The sequence below is a fragment of the Arachis hypogaea genome, chromosome 18 (genome assembly GCF_003086295.3).
Source record: "Arachis hypogaea cultivar Tifrunner chromosome 18, arahy.Tifrunner.gnm2.J5K5, whole genome shotgun sequence".
NCBI lineage: Eukaryota > Viridiplantae > Streptophyta > Magnoliopsida > Fabales > Fabaceae > Arachis > Arachis hypogaea.
The window spans coordinates 16,495,631-16,522,760 of NC_092053.1; the positions used below are offsets into that span (position 1 = coordinate 16,495,631).

Sequence of the window (27,130 nt, forward strand, 5' to 3'; positions counted from 1 at the left end):
GCCCTGTGGTCCTAATTGTATTGGCCTTCTCTTTGCTTTGCGCTCTTCTTTCATATGCTTCTCGACTTAACCAAATTTTTAAGATCTTATGACATTCATGGAATATTCATTATATTAGCATATGTTGAACATTGCAGCAAAACAAAGAAGGCACAAAAAACATAATTTTAAATGACCTAATTGAACACAAAAAAAAAAAAGGAACAGAGCACAAAAATACACAGCACAGTAGTGAAGAAGACACAAAAGAGTACAATACAGCACAATAACAGTGAGCTAATCAATAATCAGTCAATAATCAATATAATGTATCAATATCAATAATCAATAACCATTCAACAATTTATCAGTAATCATTCAACAATTTGTCACTATCAATTTATCATCAATCTGTAGGCCAATAACAGAGTTAATCAACCTAGAACAAGCAAGAACAAGCTAGTAAGCCAGTAACAGATTTAATCTTTATCATCAAGCAGTGAGCCAAAAAAACACAAAACACTAGCAGTGAACACTAGCACTAGTAGTGGGCAAAAAATATGACGAGCAATGACGTTTGAAGAACAAGCACGAAGAAGGTTTGATTTCTGAACAAGCACAGCAGCAGAAAGCAGAGTTAATCATTCAACAATTCAATCTGGCACTAGCAGTAGCAGAATCCTAAACCGAAGAACAAAAACATTCAAAATAAAAAACAATCTGAGTAGCACTAGTAGAATTCTAAACCTTCGTTCTCGCTTTGGAACAGAGCATTAAAGAAAATGAAGAACAAGCCCAAAGAAGACTGTAAATCAATAGAGAAACCAAACAGATCTTAAGGTTTTTAATTTTTCATTCAATTTATGCAGGAGTTTTTTTATTTTTACAAAAGAAGACATTGTTTAAAGATAACTTGTTCCTAAAATCCCAAAAACCGATTTGCTTTCCCTTTCATAATTTAACCAATCATATGAGAAATAAATTCAACCACAAATTAGAGAGAACAAATAAAATCTTCTATCTTTAAGCATGAGCAACAATTATATCAATTATAACAATTAAATTTCTCATTAACCTTCCATTATAGACAAATAAAAAGATTGCTATATATCAAGAAATCATGTTGTTTGAGCCAGATATAATCAAATTAAATAGATATTAGATTATATACCTAATTTTGCTCTTCTGAATTGATTAAAATGAACTCGATTCTAGCTAAGTTAGGTCGTATATCTAATTATATATCTATTGTGTTGAAGTGACGATTAATACTCAAGTGAAAAAATTCAAATACGGCCACGTTCTGGAGTATAAAGAAATGTGATAACTATAGTATTTATAGTCTCGATCTTATCAACTCATGTGCACTATTTTATGATTCTTTGTCCACAAAACCTAAGCCCAAAAACCCAAGTCCAAATATTACCGTTTACATAGTATATTAATCGAACAAAATAAATCTTAATTTACAAAGAATATCGGTGATAAAATGGTAAAATTTTATTTTAAGATGTGTTTGGACAGAATGTTTTAAGAATTAATCACATTCTAGAGTATAGAGAAATGTGATAACTAACAGTATAGTCTTGATCTCATCAACTCAATTGCGCTATTCTAGGGTTTGTTGTCTTATAATCTCAATCTCATCAACTCACTTGACCTATTCTAGGGTTCGTTGTAGCCCAAAAATCCAAGTCCAAATATTGTAGCTTACATAGTGTATTAGCCGAACGAAATAAATCTTAATTTGCAAAGAATACCCGTGATAGAATGGTAAAATTTTATCTTAAGATGTGTTTTGATAGAATATTTTAAAAATTAATTATATTCTGAAATATAGAAAAATGTAATTTTAAAAATTAATTATATTCTGAAATATAGAAAAATGTAATAATTAACCGTATTTATAGTCTCGATCTCATCAACTCACTTGCTATTTTTAAAACATTCTATCCAAACGCATCTTAAGATAAAATTTTACCATTCTATCGCAGGTATTCTTTGCAAATTAACATTTATTTTGTTTGGCTAATATACTATGTAAACTACAATATTTGGATTTGGACTTTGTATAGTAGACAACAAACCCCAGAATAGCCCAAGTGAGTTGATAAGATCAAGACTATAAATACTGTTAGTTATCACATTTCTCTATACTCTAGAATGTGATTAATTTTTAAAATATTTTATCCAAACACATCTCAAGATAAAATTTTACCATTTTATCACATATATTCTTTGTAAATTAAGATTTATTTTGTTCGGCTAATATACTAAGTAACTGTAATATTTGAACTTGGATTTTTGGACTTGGATTTTGTAGACAAAGAACCCTAGCATAGTGCAAATGAGTTGATAAGATTGTGACTATAAATACTATAGTTATCACATTTCTTTATACTCCAAAACGTGACTATATTTAAATTTTTTACTGTTTGAGTGTTAATCATCACTTCAATACAATAGATATATAATTAGATATATACGATCTAACTTAAATCGAAGAGCAAAATCAGGTATATAATCTAATCTCTATTTAAATTAATTTATAATTCATATACAATTCGATTATATCTTGCTCAAACAACATAATTTCTTGATACAAGACAATCTTTTTATTTGTCTATAATGGAAACGAAAAATTTAATTGTTGTAATTGATATAATTGTTGATCATGCTTCTCTCTAAATTGTGGTTGAATTTGCTTCTCATGCCATTGGTTAAATTATGAGAGGGGACGCAAGTCAGTTTTCGGGATTTTAGGAACAAGTTATCTTTACTATGTCTTCTTTGCAAAAATAAAAAACTCCTGCATAAATTGAATGAAAATTAAAAACCTTAAACCTTCCTTTGAGCACTGACCTTCGATCTTTGCAGTCTGGGCAGACAATGACGGATAGCAGTTGAGCGCGACGGCGATCAGACAAAGGCGAGCAGATGAAGACAAAGGCTTGCAGATGAAGACCAGACGACGACCACTGTTATTCCTTCTTCTTCACTTCACCGCTGACGACCGATGAACCAGCTTCCAAGGGCGAAGATCGAACAGACATATCGTTCAGAAGACGACGGCGATGGCGGCGGCGGCGGAAGTTCAAGGTCGTCCTCCTCGGCGCAGCGACGGCTACCAGACAACGGCTAGCAGAGGAAGACGACGGACACCGAGCCCACCTCGAGGAAGAAGTTGCGATCGGTGAAAGCGAACAGGGGTTGGAGACTTGGAGAACGAGGGAAGCTAGATGGATGGACGGACGGACGGACGGCGGCTTTGAGTGCGACGGACGGCGGCGATGTGCCACTGCTTGCGGCGGTGGTGAGGCTAGGATATTTTTTTTTTTGGCTCAATTTGTTTCTGAATGAAAGAAAGAAAGGGAGAAAGGGGCTGGGGGAGAAGAGACGAATGAGTTACTTTTTGGCCAATGCTATGGTATAGAAGTCAAAAAGCTTCTAGATCAAATTATTTTGAGTAATTGTTTTTTTTTTTTTTTACTTTGGGCCAAAATTTTAAACAACAGAAATTGAAAGAACAACATATAGCAATAGCAGCATAAAGAGAACTAAAAGTCTAAAACATATATATTAAACAGATAAAAAAAGAGACTTTTTTTGGTGTAATGAGGGACCGTTTGGAAACTTTAGAAATAACTTTTTTTTAATTTTTGACTTATGAAAAGTAGTAGTATTAATGTCTGGTGTAATTTTTAAAATTAAATTGTAACTTTTTAAGAAGCTATTTAGGAGTTTATAGAGAAGTTAAAAAAAATGATTTCTCTCATAATACTTCTACTTTTCATCACATTTCTATAAAATAAGTACTTTTAGAGTTAAAAATTCAAACACAAAATAACTTATTTATAAGTTATTTTTAACAGAATTATTTATTATTTAAATTATTTTATCAAAAACACTTAATTAAGTTGGTTACTCAAACTGGTCTAATTCAGTTTTAGCTTTTGAAAAAATTACTACAAATAAAAAAAATAGAACAAAAATAAAAGAAAAGATTTAATTTAACAATATTATTAAAATCAGACTGCTAAAAAGAAAATACACATACATAAATATAGTCATAGTAAAATTTTGTTACAAATGTTAATATAAGAAGCTCCTTTTTTTTTTCTTTAAGAATTCTACAACATAAAGAAGTGGCCGTTTTTATTACATGATAAATATATTAGATTATAATTATATTTTAATGTATTTATTTATATTTTATTTATAAAACGATTATTTCAATTAAATTACAGTCAACCGAGTGAATTATTAAATTAATAAATACCGAGTGAATTATTAAATTAATAAATTAATAGTTAAAACAGTTCGATTTTTTGCTGATTTTTTTATTTAGTTATTAATTTTCGTCGTCCTTGGAGATGCCGCAACAAAGCCAATTCCACAAGCAATTGCACAGTTCTCTCTGTTCATGTCCAGACAGCAAACCATTGGGAGCCGGTGTATTTTGTTGGTTTCTCTTGTCCAACTGAACTTGAGAAGAGAAAACATAAAGAGGGTCACTCTTTAAATTATTCTTATTTTTATTTTTCTTTTAATATATATGTCCAAATATAAAAAAATTAAAAAATTAATTTATATTGACATTGATTTTTTATACACAATAATTATAGTTTAATTATAAATGATAAACAAAAACACATAATTATTATATATATATTATTTGTAGGATAAATAAAATTTATGTAATTAAAAAAATATCTATAAAATCTATATAAATTTAAATTCATATCTTATAATTCAGAATAAGAAAAATGAAAAAAATAACAGAACATACAAATTTAGAAGTCATTTTTTTTAGGTGTCAACTTTTTGTATTTGATACAATTCATATCAATCAAATGAATATATACAGGGCCAACTTCATTAAGTGCTCACATACTGATTGAGCCTTCCAAAAGTAGTCAGATTATAGACCCACAAACTGACAAACCCCACATAATTGTTAGTTCTCGAAAATAAGCGTCCACAAATCCTACATGAATGTTAGTTCTTAACATTATAGTACTTTTAACTTAATCATTTTTCTTAAACATGCTACAACTACCGATTCATACACCATTTAAATTTATAATTTAGTTTGTGTATTTTTTTATTTTAATTAAAATATAATTTGATTTGACTTAGACTTACGTCTAAATCTTGCCAACCAATGTAATAAATCCTTCCTTAATGCAATCCATACTCCATAGCATAAAAATAAGAATATGAAACTTCCACCCAATCTGAATTCCACCTCATTTGAATTTGCCAATGTTGTGCAAAACTAACTATTTTTTTTTAAAAAAAATTCAAATTTTGTTCATATAAAAGTTTTTATAGAGGTTGAGTATTACATAAAAATATAGTGATCATATAATAATTTAATTAAATATATTAAATTATTTAACGATTTTTCTATTATCTTTATGCGATATATTATCCCAAAAAAAATATTAATTTTTAATTTATTATTTTAAAAATGATCTAAATATATAAATTTGATTATATAATTATATAAAATTTCTTATATTACTATTGTATTAAAATTATTTTTAAAACTGATAACAAATTTTTTTATTTTTGTAATATCTAATATACGTAGAATAATCGGCACAGTAACACAAATGTGATAAAAAAAATGGGAACAATTAAATATTTTTTTTATAATGAGAAACCTTAAAAAAGAAGTTGTTCTGTTCTAACTTCTAACTATTTTTTAACAGCACAAAGAAGTACTAGTGTTGCTCTCTCATATGTGGTGGAGCTCAATTTAAATTAATTATACTGCATTTACGTTTGCCATATGAAAGATAATGGATATAAATATTGTATACTGAATTAGTATTTTGTATTTTTTCTTTCAGTAAAAAGTACAAAGATATCAATAAAAAATACAATTATTTGTTTTTTTATTTTTTTATTATTTTTACCAATTTTACATAATTATATTTTTATTATTATATTTTTCATTTTAAATTTTTTGTAAAGAAAACAAGTGAGAGTAAATTAGACTTTCATAATTTATTTATTTTTTTATACTTAGTTTATTCTTAAATAAAATACAAAAATATTAATTTTTGTATCTTATCTTTTATAATTTATTCCCAATGTCTTATTTTGTTTCTCAAAACCAAATGCACCATTAGATTTTATTCGTGGATTTTAGACACTAGTCTTTAAATTAAACATGATTATGGTAGTTACACTTTATAATTTGATCAATTTTTTTTTTTAGTTTTTCCAGATTTATAAGAGTTATCAAATAGAAAAAATATATAACCTTAGTTTTGGCTATATTTTGTAAATATTGTTAAAGTTTTATAACTATTATCATCATCATCATTATAATCATTATAGAATGCACGTTATGTATGTATAACTAAACGAAAGCTATTACCAATTTACCATGCACAAAACGAAAAAGTAATGATGCATAATTAATACAGGATTAACAACACGTTGCAATCAACTTTTACTGTTCTACACACAAAAACTTGGAATATAATACAAGTAGTAATTCCGCACCAACTACTCCCTCGTCTTTTTGTATAAATTAATTGCTAAATACTAATGGGATCCAAGAGTAGTGCAACCAAGTAATCTTTCAGTAATTCTCCATAGTGTATTCATCCTCAACGTGTGCATAGACGTAAAATCAATTATGTGTGCCAAATGATGAAGAACAGAATCAAGCATTGACTATGGGATATTCTTTGTCGTGAGACATACTTCGTTTATATCCTTTCAAAACTGTTCAATTTCCTTATGAATGAGTTTATAGGCCTCTTCTTGTAAAATGTTACATTGCTTCATGCAACATTCAACTGTGGAAGCTAAGCAACATGAACCCTTTGTTGCTCAAACTAGAAACAAATCAAATCCAAGAGCTCAGTTAGATAAGTTGTATAACTGTAATTAATATACTTACTGAATCATTTATTTATTATTCATATATTATTTAAATTATATTTTTCAAACAATTTTAAATAGTAAAATTGATATGCAAAATAAAAATGAAAAGAAGAGGTTGTGATATTATAACTACGAATTAGCGCTGACTAAATTGACAAACAATAAAAACAAAAACATGAAAATATGTCCTTACAACTTCTAATTATTAATATATATGACAACATGCATTTTGCTTTTAATTACAATTTATGAGCTAAATAAAAAAGTTTGAAGTTCATGCTAGCAATTTTAAAAAAGAATAGAGAACTAAGTATATTTTAAATAACAATAATTCTTCACATTCAAGCAATTTTTTCATATAAGTCCTTACAAATCTTTTAAATATAATTTACCTCACGCGCCAACTAATGTAACCAATTTTTTAATCAACGTGTGAATATATAACTGCCTTTTTCGAACGGATTTCCTTTTCTTTTTCACCGTTTTCGATCTTCCATCTCTGCATTTTTTTCCCTTCGTTTTCATGCGTTCTCTTTCGTCATTTTCGTACGTTTCTCTCTGCGTTCTCTTTTTTCGTTTTTCTCGATTTTCTTTGTTCTCTACGTTCGTTTTTGAAATCAAGCTCTGAAATCGTTTTGAAGATAATGAATTATTCAAGTTCAGATTGTCAACCACTACAAGAAACGTCGTTAAAATCGACGGCCAAATCGACGGCTTAGCCGTCGATAATATTGAAATTCGACGGCAAAATAAACGGCGCAGTTGGTCGCTATAAAGCCTGTCGATTTTTTAAAATGCTAATAAAATCGACGGCTTTCATAGCCGTCGATAATAATCTAATAAAATCGACGTCCATTCCGTCTGTAATATGGGTGTGAGAATTTTACATTCTTAATAAAATCGACAACATTGCCGTCGATATTATTATTTAAAATCGACGTCCTCTCTGTCGATAATTGATTTAATAAAATCGACAGCCTTTTTGTCGATATTTAACTTAATAAAATCAACAACACTACTGTCTATAATATGTTTAATAAAATCGACACTGTTACCGTCGATATTTAACTTAATAAAATCAACATCATTGTTGTCTATAATATGTTTAATAAAATCGACGCTAAAGCCGTCGATATAAGCTTGAATAAAATCGACAACATTGCTGTCGATTTTAATAGTTATATGTTTTAATTTTTTTTTTCTATTTGAAAAATAGTAAACCGTTAATATAAATAAACTTTTAAATATAAAATAAAATTTAAACAGAATATTAGATAACAAGACAAATAAACTTTTAAATATAAAAATAAAATTTATACTAAATATTAGATAATGAGTTTACAAACTTATCAAAATAATAAATAACCCTCTAACATAAAGACTCAAGACAAGATAAATAACTAAACTTAGACTTATATTCGTTTAAATTGCAATCTACTAATAATACAAAATATTCAAAGTAAAGTAATTAAATAACCTACTCATACTCGTCTAAATAATCATCTGAGTCATCAAAATCGTCGTCAGAATCATCCTCCCTTTGAGAACTCTGTGGTTGTCCTGGTCGCTGCAGAATAGGTGGAAGTTTTCTACCTGGGGTTGGGGTTGGGACTGGGGCTGGGGCTGTGCTTTTCTGAGAGCTTGGGAAAGTAAAAGGAGGAGGTGGGGGAACACGTGATCCAGAACTACTAGGACCCATGACTCTCACATACTCAGTCAAACTGCTCAACTGATGACTAAATTGATCCATCTGTGAGTTACTGGTGTTGAGATCCTCACGCAAGGATTCAACAGTCTGTTGCCACTCTCTTTTCTCCCTTTGGTAGCGGTCTTCAAGCTCTCTATATTTAGTGGCATGTTGTTCAACTTCCCTATTGAGTATTATGATTCGTTCTCTAAGATCCAAAACATCAGCGCTGGTGGTCGTGGTTGGCCCATCAACTCGAGGCCGCACCATGGAAGAGTCCCTTACCTCACCCATGCCATATACCCTACCTCTTCGTTTTCCACCCACTGTCTCAATCCATATGCTTTCCTCAGAGACAGGCGGTGGATCAATTACACCAGCCTCTATAGCAGCCTGCCGCTCTTGGTCAGCCTGAAACATACGCTCTTGAAATATATCCTACAATGAGGAGAAATTATTGATAAACTACTATAAGTATTAATAATGTATAATAATTAGATAACAAAATAGTTACAATTAATAAAGGTAAGTTACCTTTGTCTTTCGGGAGTGTTCATCAACCCATTGAGTCCTATCCTCTTTGCGAGTATGAGTGTGCTCAAAAAACTCATCCATACGTGATTGTCTTCCAAGCGAATGATTCTACATAATGTAACCAAATTATCATGTAATATGGGATGTATTGTACTAAGCAATTGATTAAGCAGAAAATAAAACTCAGCAGTTTGCATCAATTCAAGAAGAAACTAGATCAAGATCATTATTAAGAATAGATTTCACTCTCTATTGATTAAGGCTTACCAAAGCACAACCAGATTTCACTCTCTTTTGGTACCAACTTATAGAGCATATGTCTACTTCAGTAATAATCCAAATTGGTCATTATGCCATAACAAAAAAAAAGGTACTTAGGTACCCTTCAATGGCCCCAACATCATGTCTTGCAATTCATGAAGCACAAGATAAATAGATAATGACTTACTTAGAAGACTGCATACAGTAATTAAGTAACACTCTTACATGCATAAGCATAATAATTAACTATGAAGCATGATCATAATTGGAGTTAGAAAACCTTGGCTTAGTCATCAGAGACAAAATAATGATGTCTACTTTAATGGAATAAATATTATTGCTCGGTGCTGACTTACTAAATCAGAAGAAAACCAAGATTAATGGTTGGAAAAGTTATAAGCAAAGTAGTAGTTCATTGTTAAATATTTAATGTACTTGTTTCTTTCTCCTGCAAGATTTAATAATTGATTAATTATATAAATAAATAAATAATGTGGGGTCCAACAAATGGGCCAAGGAAATCAGTTAAACTCCCTCTTCCAAAGAAATAATTGATGATTGCTTTGTTTTCATGTGTGGGATGGGAGATATGTTATGTGCAGTTCCCACTTCCCACTGTGCTTGCTAGCAAAACAAAAAGCTCTCATCTTTGTATATTTGGAAAATAGCAGCTTGATGATATCAGCATGAAGTGTGATGATGATCCATATACTGTGTCCTTTCTATGTATAGTGCATGCAAATACATATTATTTATTTTATCAATTTATATTCAAATTCTGTATAATATAAATATAAGTTACAAATTCTATAAGCAACTTACTAAGCGTAACCTCGCTTCTGGAAAGGTGGTGCCTCCTGCAGTGTGAAGAGAAGTACCTCGAGTCGATTTCCTGGCAGCTGTATTTCTCGCCTGTAATTGTCTATAGGCATCAGTGTTCCAACGTCTCATCAATTCACCAAGAACTTCTAGTGGGATCCAATATGGACGGGCACCTTTTTTGCGAATGGCATGGAGCATACCTCTCAAGCGCTTGGCAGCCCTAAACCTCCAAGCTTGATAGATATCATCCTCTTCCGTATCAATAATGTCAAAGCATTTCTATTTTAAAAAAATCATTGGAATAAAATTTAGCCTCTGAACATATACAAATTTATTTTGCTGATAAATAAATAACAAGTAATGCTGAGTTTAACAAGTAATAATAATCTAAAGATATCAGAATTCTCTCTAATAGCAAAATTATGTAAAATATTAGGATAAAACGAAAAACAATAATGAGGTTTAGATAAAATTAGTTTAATAGTACTATTGTCGAGAATCCAATGGGTGTCATGTTTGATGTTTGTGAAGATTTAAATTCAAATCAAAGGTTTGCACATGGATGGCAGCAGGGGTAAACTTCAACAATATTAGGCTTTAATAATCAAATGAAGTAGAAGAGAGTTCATTAACACAGTAAAACAAGGTAGATAAAATTTACCCTCCACTCAGTCCACCATATTTTCCGAATATCATCATCTGCCTCATCAAAACTCAGCCAAGGCTTGTTGTAGTTTTCCTTAAAAACCTGAGAAATACGCTTCAATCCAAGCTTAGGTGGGTGCCAACTACATCAAAAACCAAAAAAATGATAATGACATATTACTTAGTAAAAATGAGACATGCTATTCATAAAATTTAAAGCAAAAGGCTAATAGCTAGGAGGTCCTTCATCCTCCTCAACATTCTTCTTAAAACCAACTTTATTACGCCTATAAGGATGACCTTCAGGTAAATATCTCCTGTGACAGTCAAACCATGAATTCTTTCCGCCATAATCTAACCAAAAGGCCTTGGTATCCTCCATGCATACTGGACACGCTAATCTTCCCCCCCGTACTCCAACCAGATAACATTCCATAAGCAGGAAAATCGTTAATTGTCCACATTAATGCAGCCTTTAACTGAAAATTCCTCTTGCTATGAATGTCGTATGTTAGGACGCCTTCATCCCATAACTCTTTAAGTTCATCTATCAATGGTTGAAGATAAACATCAATTTTTGCTTTGAGATTTTCTTTTCCGGGTATGATGCACGTTAGGAATAAAAAAGGGTCTTTCATACACATATGAGGTGGAAGGTTATAAGGGGTAACTATAACAGGCCAACAAGAGTACAGTGTGCTAAAATGAACATTAGGAGAAAACCCATCAGAACAAAGTCCAAGTCTAACATTACGCGGTTCACTTGCAAAATGAGGATGGTTGGTATCAAAATGTTTCCATGCTTCACCATGGGAAGGATGTGTCATCACGTCGTCATTTCTGCGATTTTGGTGATGCCACAACATATGAGGGGCAGTACTCATTGATGCATACAACCTTTGTAGCCTTGGAATCAATGGCAAATAATGCATTCTTTTATATGACACCTCTTTATTTTTTCCCTTCCTAGGCTTAAATCTCTGCTCCCCACAAAATTTACATTGTCTAAGATCTTTGTCCTCTTTGTAATATATCATACAACCATTGACACAACAATCTATCTTAACCTCCTTAAACCCAAGTTGGGAAACAATTTTCTTAGCTTCATAGTAATTAGCAGGAATTTCATTTGGAGTTGTTTGCATTTCTCTAAACAAAGTTGCCCACTGGTCAAAAGATCCCTGAGATTGGTTTCCCTCTGATTTTATACCCAGCATCCTACTAGCAAGTGACAATCGTGAATGGATACAATTTTCCCACAAGGGTTTACTAACTGAATCTAAGAGGTCATAAAATCTCTTGGCATCTCGATTTGGTTCCTCCACTGTTGGTTGCATGTACATGTGAAACTCAGGTTGCAAAGCATCAACAACCATCTCATGATAACGATCAAAATTTTCTTCCCATGTAACACCACCTAATTCAGAGCTACTTTCAATATCTTCTTCTATCCTAATCTGATTCTCTGTGGGTATCTCTTCTCCATGCTCTGTCCAAACCCAATAATTAGGTTTAAACCCATGAGTATATAGATCAATCTTAATGTCGATCAACTGTTTAAACGTCCCACATTGACATCTGGCACATGGACACCTAACTAAATCTCCTCTGAAAATTCATGAGTTCTAGTACACACATCCACAAATTCATTTACCCCTTTAATAAAACTGGGTTTAAGACCCCGCCTCTGATCATATGTTCTATCATACATCCAACTTCGGTTATGGTTTTCCATTATTAATGAATTTAATTTCCTACATATCAAAGGGATAATATTCACTTTTTAATTTTTTTATTCAACGAGAAACCACAACAAATAAATCTTATCATCAATATAATTTATACTTTCACTATGAATGGTTTACACAAACAAGCATACATAAGTAAGTATAGATAAGCATGCATAATAAATAAAAAAGTAGAAGGTTAAACCTTGAATACCTTTTTTGGGAGTCTTAAACTCTACCAATACTTTGTGATAGTGTATATGCTGAAGAACCAAATACTCCACTATTGTTTCTTTGATCAAAAGATTCTATTGACCCACACCACTACAATTCCCACTATGAAATGCTGCATAGAAATATCAAATATTGCAAAAGAGTATATCAGAATCTTGAGTTCGGTAGCAGAAAACTGAATATTCTTTCAATATTGATGATTTCTCATACTTCACAAAGAAGCAGAAAACTAACTAAGCTCCAAGAAGCTAAACCAGAAAACAGAATCAGCTAGTAACAAAATGCTTAATCAGTAACCGAATATCATAACAAATTGCAAAATCAACACATGAAGAATAAGCAGAAGTTGGCAATTGCTAATACCTGAGCTGAAATTACAGCAAGCAATAATTGAAGAAATGAAAAGGGTAGTGTACCTGGTCATAAGAAACCCTAACTTTGCAGCACCAGAGAGAGAGGGAATCTTTTAAGAAAGCTGCTTCAAATGTATATGTTGTTGTTAGAAAATCAAAATATATAGTTAGGAATAGGGAATCATTGCAATCTATAGATATAACTCTAGATATAACTCTAAATTTCCTGCTAGTTTCAAGGATAAATAATTGTATATCTTCATGAAGCAAACATACAAATTGAATATTATTCAGAAATATACAAGTAATTTGACGTGGGATGACTTTATAAAGTAGTTGAAAACCAAAATGAGATACAGTTGAGCACCTTAGAGAAGCAATCAAAGAACTGTATTGAAAGCAAATTATGAAATGCCTGTCATTTTGCCTATGTCAAAAAATGTGCCATATAGGTTTGTGATAATGTTATATGAGTATGACAGCACATAATTACATCAGAAATTTTGTGAGGCCTAGCAACAACTCTGTCCAATTAGTCTTGATCTTACTGTCTGAAAGAACCTGAGAGAAATTTATGATTTTGGGTTCAATTAATTGAATTCTTTTTTTTCCCCATAATTAGTTAATGCAAACATGATTATTCACTATAACTAGTTACTTCAAAAGGGAAGGAGAGTGATTACTGTTTGCATAATCAGATTGCTGATTAGTGATTGCCAAATAATAATATATTAGCTTTAAAATCACTGATCCATAATTATAAATAGATAAATCTATGATCTGTGTCCTGTGATGATAGCCCCACTAAATAATGGATCACTCATCCATGGCAAATATATCAAAAAAATGATGAGAAAGTGCATAATCTTTGAAGGCATGTGACTTAAGCCACACTCAATGGAATAATCGGTTAAAAAGTAAACACCCACTTAAAAGATATGGGGGTTTGATTAGTTTGCTTGGGAAGTGATTATAGACATAGACATATATATAATAACAGAAGATAGTATTGTATTATTAAAATAATAATAAATAAATAACAAATAACAAGATTCTATTTATATTATACGATTAATTAATATATGGAGGATTCATTTTCATGCCCTGCTTAACAAAAAAAAAAACTCATGGAATGTCATTGGACCAATCAAGGGAAAACATTAAGTATACCAACTGTATAAATATGATATATAGTTGAATTCTTCTCCATGGATTTATTGCTTATCCCTTTTACGGTATAAATGTGAAACTCTCTTTCTTTTACACAAGTTGTATAATATAATCATTAATAAGGATATATTTTTTTCAACAAACAATCACTTAAGCCAGAATGGAACACTCTGATTCTTTTCACACAAAGATTAATCAATCATATGATTATATTATACAAATACTTTCCTTGTAGAACAACACTCTCTTCTGTTCTCCACTTGTTCTTTGATCTTTCTATTCCTCCTAGAATTCTGGCAGCCACCCTTTCTTTCCTTATTCTGTTTTATTCAGCTTTACAAATTTTATCAATATCATTTGGTTGTTAGTTAGTGCATGTGCTACTTTTTGTTATAAAATCCCTTCAACTTCTGAATTTATGAATTTTAATTTCATTTAATCTAAAACATATCAAATCAAAGCAGCTAACTCTGCTGTTCTCCAATTTTTCTCCTCTTTTTATTCTTTGACCTTTCTATTACTCTCTAAAACAGCTACACACTCTTCCTTTTTTCTTCCACTGTCTATTAAGCTTTTTAAATGGGAACATTGTGTTCCTAAAGTCAAAACTCAAGACAAGGGATTAAAACTTTAAAATTGTATTTTTGTTATCAAGATCTATAATTATACCATCACCTTTGTCCTTCTTTCTATATGATTAGAAATTTCTATTTTCAATTCTTTGACCATAGCTTAATTTCAAAGCAGCTATGATACCTCCTTCCTCCTGTGGTAAATTCCAAATATCACCCATTCGTTCTAATCAATATAATTCTTGTTATTAGATTCTTCCCTAGTTAGATACAATTCACTATTTACTATTTTACTCTATCAAAATGTTATAAAATTGAAAAAATAAACCTAATAATAATCATAATAATAAAGCCTTACATACAAAAATTCCATTCAGGCATTTCTCCGAACATGTGGTGTGCAGAGTTCAAAACAGTAAATTTCAGTTTAATCTAAGCAACATTCAACCCAGTAATTTCATAAAGATACAGCCAACAACAATTTCAGTCCAGAAACACAAGTTTTAACAAACCTAAGCCTAACCAAAATTTCTAAAAACAGAATTAAAAAGCAGTGAAAATAAAGAAAAGAAAGACAGGGAACAGGGGAAGGGAACCTGCATTGATGAAAGGAGGAAGAAGAACGGAGAGGCGGTGGGGTGGAGGTGATCTCGCAGTGGCACAGAAGGTCGCCGCCGCTGGTGGTTGCTTGTCGGTGCTTGAAGACGCGGACAGAGAGTGACTCCACGAACAGGGGTGTCGCACGCAGGAACGAAGAAATGGAGAAATGGGGAAGAAAGAGAAGAAGGAAGAGAGAGAGGGTAGGCGATGGTGGTCGCCGGTGGTGGTGTCGGACGGAGGCGGTGTTGAAGAGAAAGCGTTTTTAGGGATAAAAATACCTAGCTTGAATTTGGGGAAGACATGCGTTTCTGAACTTTGGAAGCAGGAGTTGACAAAATGTGTTTTTAGTGATAAAAATCGACGGCCTGTTTGTCGATTTTATTCAAATTTATCGACGACAAAGGTGTCGATATTTTAAATAATAAAATAGACGACAAAATCGCCAATTTTAATATAAAAAAAACAACACATATAGCGTCTATTATATAAATTAAATTTAGACCTTCTATGCCATTTTAGAAAGTAATCTAGATCGTTCAAATTTATCGACGGCAGTGTTGTCGATATTTAAAATAATAAAATAGACGACACGTTCGTCGATTTTAATATAAAAAAACAACACAAATGGCGTCTATTATATAGATTAAATTTAGACCATTCATCCCATTTTAGAAGGTAATCTAGACCGTTCAAATTTATCGACGGCAAGGTTGTCGATATTTAAAATAATAAAATAGACGCCATATTCGTCGATTTTATTTTCGACTGCTGGTTCGCCTCTAATATGACGATAATAGGGAAATAAATTAATGCATTATAAAAATATCGACGACAAAGCCGTCGATTTTAATATTTTTATTTTTAATTATTTTTTCTAGTAATATCGACAGCAAGCCGTCGAAAATTATCGACGGCAGAAATAGCCGTCGATTTTTGCCGTCGATAAACACGCTTTTTCTTGTAGTGAACTGAACCACAGCGAAGTGGATTATTGTTTTGAATCCAATGAAGTCCTTGAGGTATCGTTCAATTCCAGTTAATATTTTCGTTAGTAGTTTATGATTGTGTAAGTGAATAATGTTGTGAACCTTGCTTGTGAAAATTGCTGTTTATTGTTGATTGTTTGAATTGAATGTAATGTAGTAGTTCTGATGAATTTGTTGCATTTTATATCAGATTTTTCGGTGTAAATCAGAAATATTTTGGTGTATTAGGGGAGCTTTTCGGTGTATCTACAGGTTCTGATTTTTTCAGTTGAACGAGGGTGAATTGTATTATTGTTTTGAATCGAATCAAGTAGTGAGGTGTGGTTTAAATCTAGACAATGTAGTTTGTTTATAGATTATGATTCTATAGTTGTAGTTGCATTCTATAGTTTATCCTAGCTTTAATATAGTGTATTGTGGACTATTTTGGGTGTATTTTGTAATTTTTTTGCGATGTTGATAAGCAGTTTATTCCCAAAGTTGGGATGAATTTTAACACGCTTGAAGATGCTGCAAAATTCTAGAAGGATTATTTGAAAGCTGCAGGTTTTTCTACAAGAGTTCAGAGCACAAATAGGAATGGAAATGAAATTAAGAACCAATTGATTACATGTAGCAGAGAGAAAAAATGAAAATAAAAAATATCTCCGACCGAGAAGACTAACCTCTCTACTGGTTTAAATTATTTTATAAGAATTTATATACACATATTGAAGGATATTGGTATTTGGATCATTTCGAAGGTCGTGTTGCATCATTCACATCCATGCTGTGCAAACAAGCAGAGATGCTTAAACAGCACAGGGAACTAAGCATGTCCGTGCGACGTACAATAAAGAATAATGAGGAAGCTGGAATCAGACCAAGAAAAATATACCAATCATTGATCACAGGAGCGGGGGTAACTGTGAGTTCAATTTTATCAAAAAAGATGTGAGAAATTACATCACGAGAGAAGTGCGGAATATTTCAAAACTAGAGGATGCAAAAGAATTCGGGAAATACTTATTAAGAATGAAAGAGAAGAATCAGAATTTCTTTTTCGATCTCGAACTCGAGGTTGATCAATCGATTAAGATTGCTTTTTGGGCCGACGCAAGGAGCAGGGCTGTCTGTGAGTATTTTAGAGATGTTATTTCATTCGATACCACTTATAATACAAACAGGTAATATGACGTTCTGGTTTATGCGTATTTGGTATTGTTTTCGGGGTAAATAGGTATTATTTCAGTGGATTTAACGTTTTTGTTTCTGTTTGGTTGTATTCAGGTATAATCTGGTTTTTGGTTCTTTTGTCGGGGTGAATCACCACGGTCAGTCAACACTTCTGGGATGCGCTTTGATGAAAAACGAGGATACTCAATCATTCAAATGGTTATTTGAATGTTGGTTTCGTTGCATGGGAGGAAATGCTCTAAAAGGCATTCTTACCGATCAATGCGCATCGATGCAAAGGGCCATCGAAGCTTGTATGCCCATAACGATTCATCGGTGGTGTATTCGGCACATCATGAAGAAGATTCCAAGCAAATTAAACGACTACAAGAGACATGAAAAAATTGAACATGAGATGAGTCATGTTGTTTGGAACTCTCTTAGTCTTACAAAAGAATCATTTAATAGGAATTGGAATGATTTTCTGATGAAGTACGGTCTTAGGGACAACAAGTGGCTTTCAGATAATATTTTTATTAGGATTTAAGTGATGCTGTTAATTTCAATACATGTTTTGCATCAGGAGCAAAGGTGTAAATTACATGTTTTTCAGTGTATGTTAGTTTTGATTTAGGTGTTTTGCAGAGCTTTTCGAAGATCGTCATTTAGAGATTCCAATTTATCTCGATCACCACTTCTAGGCCGGGATGAGAAGCACACAAAGGAGTAAGAGCATGTATGCTTTTTTTAACAAGTTCATTACGCAGAACATCTCACTTACAATTCATCAAACAGTACGATAATTGCCTAGGAAGCAGAGAGCAGAGAGAGAGAATCGGATGTTGCAGATTTTCATACCGTCATACCGTGTGCAACAAAATCCTCAATAGAAGTTCAGTTTCAACATGTGTATAGTCACGAGAAGTTAAGGAAAGTCCAAGCACAATTCAGAGGGAAGGTGAATTGCATCACAAGATCAACGCACTCCGCTCTAGGCTATACGGTATATGAAGTTTTAGAACAAATTTCCAACTCAACACTCAACAAGCATTGCTAAAGTACACATAGCCAATTCACATGAAGTATTTGCGAAATAAATTTTGCTACCATTTCGTATGTAGCACCCGCCAAATAGATCCAGGCGTGTCAGAGTCATTTCTGATGCGTCATCCGCAAAATGGGAGGGTCCCATTTTTGTTGTGTCGCTTGCGAAATGAAGGATCCCATGTCTGCTTAATCACCTGCGAAATGGGTGAAGCAGGAGAGTATACCAGAGAACAAGAGTATGAGAAATGAGTAGAGTAAAAATAAAAAGAGAAAATAAAGAATGAATTACAAAGTAGATGAGATTAATTTTTTTATGACAAACATATATAGCATGAATCTTAATTTAAAGAGAAAGAAGATGCATCTTGAAAAATAAAGGAAGAACAATATGGCATTAAAGGATGAAGAAGTCGAAAAAAGAAAAAACTAGGGCAACATATAATATATTGGGTTGTCATATATTAAATTACATTGGGCCTTATCCAATATTTTTTTAACACTATAACAAGAATAATAATACATGTATATTTAATGAAATTCAATTTTTACAGTTTAAAATTTCAATCTTGATTTATTACTCAAATGCTAATTTAAAAATTTATTAATATATTTTTATTATTAGTATTTTTTAATTTTTTAAATTCAAATTCTTTAATTAATAAAAAGAAAACAAACAAGAAACTGCTTAAGAAATGCAGTCCCGCTGAATACTACTCTCAAACTCCTTCTAAGGCAACAAAGCTCCACTTGGGGAGAAAGGGTCCTCATTACAGTTTTTGCCATGATGTCTGCTACTGTGTTTGCATCTCTCAAGATCAACTAGAGATCAGCACGCCATTTCCAATACATGATATCTCAGATTTTCAACACCAAAAGATCAATAAAACCAGAGCAATCCTGTAAATTATTAACAATAGTAAAGGCTTTCACACAGTCTGTCTCACATATAATATCTCTTTGTCCTGAATTCCAGGCTAAAAGAAAACCTCTCCAAATAGCAAACAACTCTCTTTTCAGAATACTTTGGAAGAAAATTGTATGTTCTTGTAATAACATGAATCCTTCTGAGATGATTTGTGATCAGCCTATACCTACAAGAGGGGGTCCTTGGAAGAATATTTGTCAAATACAAATCAGGGAGCCACAAGTGAGAGAGAAGATGATCAGAAGCTTGGTTATGGAACTAGGAGATGACAAGATAATTCGCTTCTGAGAGGATAGTTGGTTACCTTGTGATGCTCTGAAAGTTACTTTTCCAAGCCTTTTCTCGGTCTCAAAGCTTCAAGGATCTGTCATAGGGGATTGTGGGTTCTGAGATGGGTTAGAGTGGATTTAGAATTTTCAGTGGCGACGAGAGTTATTTCAATGGGAGCCGGAACTAGTAAACCAGCTTCACGCAGTTCTAAAATCAGTGAAACTGACAACTGAGAGAGAGGACAGAGTGGTATGGAAACTTAATAAAAAAAGGTGTTTATTCTACTAACTTCTTTGTGCAGGTATTGCAGGCAGAGGTAGGCAGATATCACAAGCTATAGCTTTACTAGTACTATTTGGAGAGGATTCATCCCACCAAGGATTGAGTTGTTTACTTAGTTTGCACTAGTTGATAGGGTGAATACAAGGGAAAGACTGTGTAGATTAGGTGTTATTGGCCAGAATGATAACATGTATGTTCTATGTCATAAGTCTGTTGAAACTGCTTTTCACTTGTTCATTGGTTGTGAGCTCACTTGGCAGGTGTGGTGTGCTTGGTTGTTCGCTCTTGGAAGGATATGGACTATTCCAGGTACGCTCAAGAAACACTATGAAAGTTGGACAGATATATCAGCGAGAAAGATGGAACAGAAGCAGTGGTTGGTTGGCTTTTTTGCAGTCATCTGGACAATTTGGCTAGAAAGAAATGATAGAATCTTCAAAAATCAAGGTTCAAGTGTGGTGGACATTATTAATAGATCCTTTACAAGTTACGATGAGTGGATTGGTGGTGAACCCTGTGGTTGTTGATGGCAATGCCGGAGATGGCTAGGGGTTGTTATTTTTAGCGTTATGAGTTTTTGTTTCTTTTCTTTTGCTCCACCTTGTTGTGTTGAGCTTTTTTACTTCGAAAAAAATTGTTCCCAGACAGCCTCATTGCCATCTTCCTTTCTAATCTCTACTTACACAGGCAAAATCAACCCGAGCACCATTGTCAGGATAGCTAGCATCACAATTAATCTTAAAGGTACTCACTGAGGGTGGGAATCCAAGAGCCACTTGTAACACCCTAGCACACAAAACTCTACTCTCGAGTCATAAAGTAGAGGTGGCAAGATATTACAACCCCTAAAAAGAAAATATATACATAATAATAGTTGAAAGGAATTTTATAACGAGGAGCCTTTGAAGGAAAGTTTAAAACAAAGGGCGCAACGCTCACGTAAACGGAAAACTTGTGTACAAAGAAACGTAAGATATATATGAATAATAAAAAGGAAGTGTCAAAAGATACAAAATATTCAAGCTCCAAGCTCAACCTGCAAAGCCAAGGTTGGCCAGAGAATATTTACATAAATATACATAACCTAAAATATCCCAAAACAGATAAAACAATAACCTGTTTCTCCACATCGACCTCTAAGAGGGACAAAATAAATTTAAACATACAAAGGAGAATCTAAATACATAATAATAAACATATAAGCTCAAAATACAGAGTCCCAAGATATAACACTTCGCTTGTAGAAAGAACTCCAGACGCTTGCCGAAGTGCCTCTCGACTTGCATTTGAAAACAACAACATATATATGTCCGGTTCTCAATATGGTAACAGTCCCCACATAACTAACATATAAGGTACTGGAAAAGCCGAAGGCAATCCTAGAAGCTAGAACTTCCGACAAAAGATTCAAACTTAAAACTAATCTTTATAACCATAAATAAGCCATAAACAAAGTGGGGTAGTTAAGGGTTCAAAACTCTAACTCAACCTAACTTGATTCTTTAGCTTCTCGCCTTCCTTCGTTCCTCCAGAACTCCATAGCACAGACAATCAAAATACAGACAAAGCAAACACAAGTAGAATACAATTACAGCAGGTAGCAAATTTAGCAAGTAGGCATAATAATCACATAGGCAAGCCCAATTAATGCAAAATCAAACAATACACACAAATGCATATGATGCATGCCTGTCCTATGGCTGATGATATCATCTGTCGCTTATATAGCCAACCCAACACGTCCTGGTAGCTAACCATGGACAGAAACACTCATTGCGGAGCAAGTGGGTTTGAGCTACAACCCCCTTGCTACTACCCGCTTAACCCAGAGTGAGTGGAAGAACCACTACTACCGCTACTACCCAAGCGGGTGTTTAAAAGTTCAACCTGGAGCAAGTGGAATAATCCACTACTGCTGCTACTACCCAGGCGTCACAATCACTAACTTGGAGCAAGTGGGACGAACCACAATTCTTGCTACTACTCAGGTATCACAAACATACATTTATTCATTCTTAATCAATTATCATTATTATCACATCTCTGATATTGACCCAGAGCAAGCGGGACGAATCACAATCCTTGCTATAGCCCAGGTATCATAAACAAGAATTTATCCAATCTCAGCTTAATCATTAATCATCGTATCATTATACATCATGAATTTAGCCACCACTCACAGTATATATAACATTACAACACTTCCTTATTCATCATCATCTACTTTACCTCTTTCTTCATCAACAAGTTATCTTCTTCACAGCCCTAATCATACTTCACTTACCTAAAAATCCACCTATCATGCTATAAACAAAATTTTTTAGGAGTTTTGGAAAAACCCAGAATAATGGTCCATACTGTAGAAATAATAAATTTTATTCAAAATAGTAGTTTCGGAGGGTAACAAGCTTATCGGGAAGTCAATTAGTGGAAAATAGAATGTTTGGAAAAACAGGACAGTGTGCGTACCTTTCTCAAGTTAGTTCAAGCCTATAACATCAAAGAATAAAAAATTTCAACACCCACACATTGAATTTTTGAAATTGGGGGGAGGAAATTTGAAACTGAAAATGTAATCTCCTTACCAAATTACTTACTGGGCTTTGTAGAGAATTCTGAGACGAACGCATGACCGCTGATGGCTCGTCAATCGAGACGCTCCGGATCAAAAGTTATGCAGATTTGAAATTAAGCCAAGGGTTTGGTGTTTTCTTTTGTTCTTTCCCCCTTCCCTTGTATTTTCAGCGTGTTTCCCCTCTTGTTTGGGGGAAGGAAGAGCTGAGCTCTTCATTTATTTGGTGATTGTGTTGGGCCTTGGGCCCAATACGGGCCCAGTTTGTCCGGTTCGGGCTGTTCGGCCAAATCTTGTGCTAAATTCTTTAAAATTAGTATCAAAATTCTTATTTTAATTAGCTCTATCTCATTAAACTATAAAATTAAAATTTTTAATTTTTAAATTAATAATTAATTTATTGGCTAATCAGTTACTAATTTTGCGGGTTTTACACCACTAATGGTGGAGGGGATAGATACTCATTGCAACTCAAAAATATTCCGGAGCTCTTTTTTCAAGGACAAAACCATACCTATCACCTTGTTTGTGGTCCAAGGTTCGTGGGGATGAAATATCTTATTATTCCTCAAATGCTAAATCCACGACAGACCAGAAAAGAATATAAAGGGGCGCTATTTGCTATTATGTAGAACCAACTTATCAAATCCACTAGTTGACCAGAAATTCCTAAAACTTGCCAAACTAGCTGGACTTTTAGACAATTTCGAATGCAATGTAAAGCCGATTCCTGACCTGAGAAACATCATGGACAGCTATCCGTATATGAAATGCACCTCCTAAAACAAAATACAGCAGTAGGAAGAGTCTCTCGAAGACATAGCCAGGACAAAAATTTGTGCTTTTTCGGAACATGTTGACGCCAAAGCCAAAGCCAGTTCTCCCTATCCTTCCAACTAAACATCTTCTTACTGAGTCACAAATAATCACTATGAGCATCATAAACCTTTGAAGCCGCACCAGTCCAACACCAACCGACCTCTGAACCAGCTTGAACATCCGGGTTGTAAGAGTTAATGTTGCTTTGCAGAGATTGATTCAAAGGAGAATAGATATTCTCAGGATTCCACTGTCCAGATGACCAAAGGTCCAAGATCCGGAGATGCGAATAAAAAATGTGAACATAATCCATCTCATGACACAGTCACCCCTCTCTTCTCCATTTGAAAAACTAAAAGTTCTGTTCCAAATCCCCAATGGACCAAATAAATTATTTTGTTTGTAAATTTTAAATTGTTATGTGATTGTATCTTTAGTATTTAAGTTTTTAAAATTTAAATTCCACTGTAAATTTAACATTTCAATTCCAGCTAAATATTTAAAATTTAACAATAATTAAAATATAACAATTTTAAATTTTAAATAGCTTTTACATAACTAACTAAATACTTTATTTAATTGTGTTATTATTTAAAGAGTTAAAATTTACAAAATCAAAAAACACTAAAAAAAAGATATTAATAAATTTTTAAATTATAATATTTAAATAATAAATCAAGATTGAAACTTTAAATTATAAACTAAAAATTGAATTTCATTAAATATGTATTATTATTTTTATTATAGTGTTAAAAAAAATATTGAATCAGACCCAATATAATTTAACATATGACAACCTAATATATTATGTGTTTTCTTAGTTTTTTTTTTCTTCTCCTTCTTCCTCCTCTAGTGCTATTATTTCATTCCTTTCTTCTTCAAAATGCATCTTCTTCCTCTTCAAGTTAATATTCATGTTATACATATTTGTTATAAAAAAAATTAATCTCATCTACTCTATTCTTTTTTTTTTATTTCTACTCTTACTCTTACTCTTACTCTTTCTCATACTCTTACTCTTTTTCTGCTATACTCTTCTGCTTCACCCATTTTGCAGGTGATGAAGCAAAAATGACATCTTTCATTTTGCGAATGACGTATCAAAAGTAGCTCTGACATGTCTGGATCCATTTTGCGGACACTACGTATAAAATGGTAGTAAAATTTATTTCGTAAATACTTCATGTGAATTGGCTATGCGTGCTTTGCCAATACTATTGCATTGTGCGTATTTAAGAAATTAAAATATTTTTAATATTTATATAAATAAAAAACCTAAAATTGTTCATCCTCATCAATTCACTCCTCCCAAGTATCTTGTATTTATTAACTAATAGGTTTCATATTTATTTTAAACATTTTTTTTCACTTTTTTACCTAATATTTATATAATTAAATAAAAATTTCAAATATAAAAATCAACTATCCAAATTTATGTAACTTTTTTTCCATTGACTTTTCACCAGTTATAGAAGATATCATTTACAATGTGTTATTAGTTATAATTTTCAATTATAAAATATTTACCACCTTCAATAGTGATTATACTAAACTAATGTTTCAATTATTTAAAATTAAATCGTAATTGATCATTCTAAAATAAAACCAAATTATTCCAAAAATAATTTATTGACTTCATAATAAATATTTAATTGGTAATTTAGTGCCAAAAAACTTTTATTGACTTCATCATAAAGATATGCAGCAAATGATAGTGCTACAAAAACTAAAGGATTGGGCGGAAATTTTAATCAAATTCAAATTTAAATTGTTGTTGCGGTACATTTTGAGATTACTTTAAAACTATTCGTTCTCTTTCTTAACCTTGTGTTCCAAAAAACGAGAAAACAAGAGAAAAATTTAACACGATGGAAAGCAGAGAAGAAGAAGAAAACACAATAGGAAGTACAACGAAAGAAGGAGAAGAGGGTGGCGATGTTGGCGGTAAGAATAGAGGCCACCGCTGCTGCTGGATCCGCCACCGAAGAAAAAAGTCGTTTGAGTGAGGGAGGCATATGCTACTCTGTTGTACGGTGAGAAATTTTCGCTTGGTGTTCGAGTTCTAGGGAAATTGATTCGCAACACTTGAAGTGGGTTTCAAACCCACTATCCTCAATAAAAAAGGCGTCTTTCACAGCTACCAGGCTATTATACTTTTTGTTACTTTATTTGCGAATTATAATATATATATATATATATATCTTTCATCAAATAATTTATTTTTATTTAATTTATTTTAATTTTAGTTATAAACTCATTTATTTTTTCTTTTTATGATTATATAATATCTATTAATATTAATTTTTAATAAATACTTGTAGTATATAATGGTATAATAGATATAAATTAATCAATAAATTATTAAAATTTAAAAATAATAGTTATTTTAATATAAAAAACAAAATAAATTATTTATGATAGAGTAAAATTAACAAAATACTTATTATTTCTGTTCCATATTGTTTTACAATAGCTAGATATTCTTAAAATGTTAGTGAAAATATGTATTTTAAATTTTTGACTATTTTTTTATTTACATAAGACCGGATTAACCGGTTTACCAATGACACAGTAATTCAGTAATCTGACCGGTTTGATTACTGGTTCAATTCTGACAACTATGCATTTTATTATATGTAATTTTGTTGCATTAAATTACTACTAAAACTTCATAGATAGATGTAATGATGAAAGTTATTTCTTTATGTCAAGGTCAGGACATGATCTAAACCTATGGTGCTAACCTTTGCGGTAGAAAAGTTGTGGAACACATTTGTCTTCTATTTAAAGCAAAATATGAATTGTCTGAAGAGGAATCACTGACATTAGATTCTAAAGCCAGTGGGTTTGAGCAATAGATAATGTTTACATTCTATGATAAATGAAACTAAATATCTTGAAATGTACTGAATCCAGTTCAATTCAATCTAACCATGTTTAGTTTTTGACATTTTATTTATTTTATTTTTAACTAAATATGCTTAAAATTTATGGAATCCGTTCCCAAGAGGGAGTACAATGCATAAAATTTGTCAGGAATTCTAAAATTTTAGTTAATCTACAATAAATTCATTTTTTTCTTTCAAATATGATTGCATGCACATTTATCATTGTTCGAGGTTTAGATCTATTTGATTATCAATTGCATTCTCACTCCAATTAAATTTATAAGAATTAAGAGGTTCAACAAAATATTAAGATACGGAATCCCTAGCTGAGCATCTAAAAAGAAGAAAAAAGAGCAAGCCAATGCTGTAATCCAGGAAACAAAGGATCATAATGAAAAAGTTCAACATACTGTTTCAGATAAAGGAAAAGAAAATCATCCTCCCAGCCCACACTTTATTGGTACAACCGTACAACTATGATAGAGTAACATATTTATACTGAAACTTTTTTTAAGAAAGATTTGTATTTCTCTATCAAGTAAATACAAATAAAAGAACAATCTAGTTTGATAAATTATATAGAATTGATATGAGAATTGATATGCAATTCTAAATTACATTTCTACCCAGAAAATTCTAAATCCTAAGCCTTTGTAACAAAGCATTAAGAACATCAATAATTCCATCAAAACTACC

At 32.1% G+C, this 27,130-nt stretch overlaps 2 protein-coding genes and 1 long non-coding RNA gene across 3 annotated transcripts; all 3 read right to left on the reverse strand.

Annotated features, from left to right (window-relative positions):
• Nucleotides 1-284: 284 nt before the first annotated feature.
• On the reverse strand, nucleotides 285-3,528 carry LOC112771421 (uncharacterized). Its single transcript, XR_003187060.3, has 2 exons — nucleotides 2,842-3,528; nucleotides 285-660 (listed from the first exon to the last, which is right to left on the reverse strand). It is a non-coding gene; the product is annotated as an uncharacterized lncRNA (long non-coding RNA).
• A 4,632-nt stretch (nucleotides 3,529-8,160) lies between these two features.
• Nucleotides 8,161-15,815, reverse strand: LOC112773199 (uncharacterized). The gene is made up of 7 exons (XM_072225761.1): nucleotides 15,487-15,815; nucleotides 13,212-13,270; nucleotides 12,776-12,907; nucleotides 10,851-10,977; nucleotides 10,190-10,468; nucleotides 9,107-9,214; nucleotides 8,161-9,010 (listed from the first exon to the last, which is right to left on the reverse strand). The coding sequence occupies exons 5-7, from the start codon at nucleotides 10,385-10,387 to the stop codon at nucleotides 8,363-8,365; spliced, it is 954 nt and encodes a 317-aa protein (XP_072081862.1). The 5' UTR covers nucleotides 10,388-10,468; nucleotides 10,851-10,977; nucleotides 12,776-12,907; nucleotides 13,212-13,270; nucleotides 15,487-15,815; the 3' UTR covers nucleotides 8,161-8,362.
• LOC112769648 (uncharacterized) lies at nucleotides 10,700-12,569 on the reverse strand. The gene is made up of 5 exons (XM_025814135.1): nucleotides 12,489-12,569; nucleotides 11,223-12,387; nucleotides 11,112-11,151; nucleotides 10,851-10,977; nucleotides 10,700-10,768 (listed from the first exon to the last, which is right to left on the reverse strand). Exons 1-5 carry the CDS (start codon nucleotides 12,567-12,569, stop codon nucleotides 10,700-10,702), a joined length of 1,482 nt encoding a protein of 493 aa, XP_025669920.1.
• Nucleotides 15,816-27,130: the final 11,315 nt, after the last annotated feature.

Excerpts from the sequence above, each read along its gene's own strand:
- LOC112773199 (XM_072225761.1), bottom strand. The coding sequence starts at position 10,387 with ATGCTCCATGCCATTCGCAAAAAAGGTGCCCGTCCATATTGGATCCCA. Across the intron at positions 9,215-10,189 it reads CAGAAGCGAGGTTACGCTTA|AATCATTCGCTTGGAAGACA; the intron begins GTAAGTTGCTTA and ends TACATTATGTAG. Across the intron at positions 9,011-9,106 it reads AACACTCCCGAAAGACAAAG|GATATATTTCAAGAGCGTAT; the intron begins GTAACTTACCTT and ends TCCTCATTGTAG.
- LOC112769648 (XM_025814135.1), bottom strand. The coding sequence starts at position 12,569 with ATGGAAAACCATAACCGAAGTTGGATGTATGATAGAACATATGATCAG. Across the intron at positions 12,388-12,488 it reads AACCCAGTTTTATTAAAGGG|TTGATCGACATTAAGATTGA; the intron begins GTAAATGAATTT and ends ACGTTTAAACAG. Across the intron at positions 11,152-11,222 it reads GGGGAAGATTAGCGTGTCCA|GAGATATTTACCTGAAGGTC; the intron begins GTATGCATGGAG and ends TGACTGTCACAG.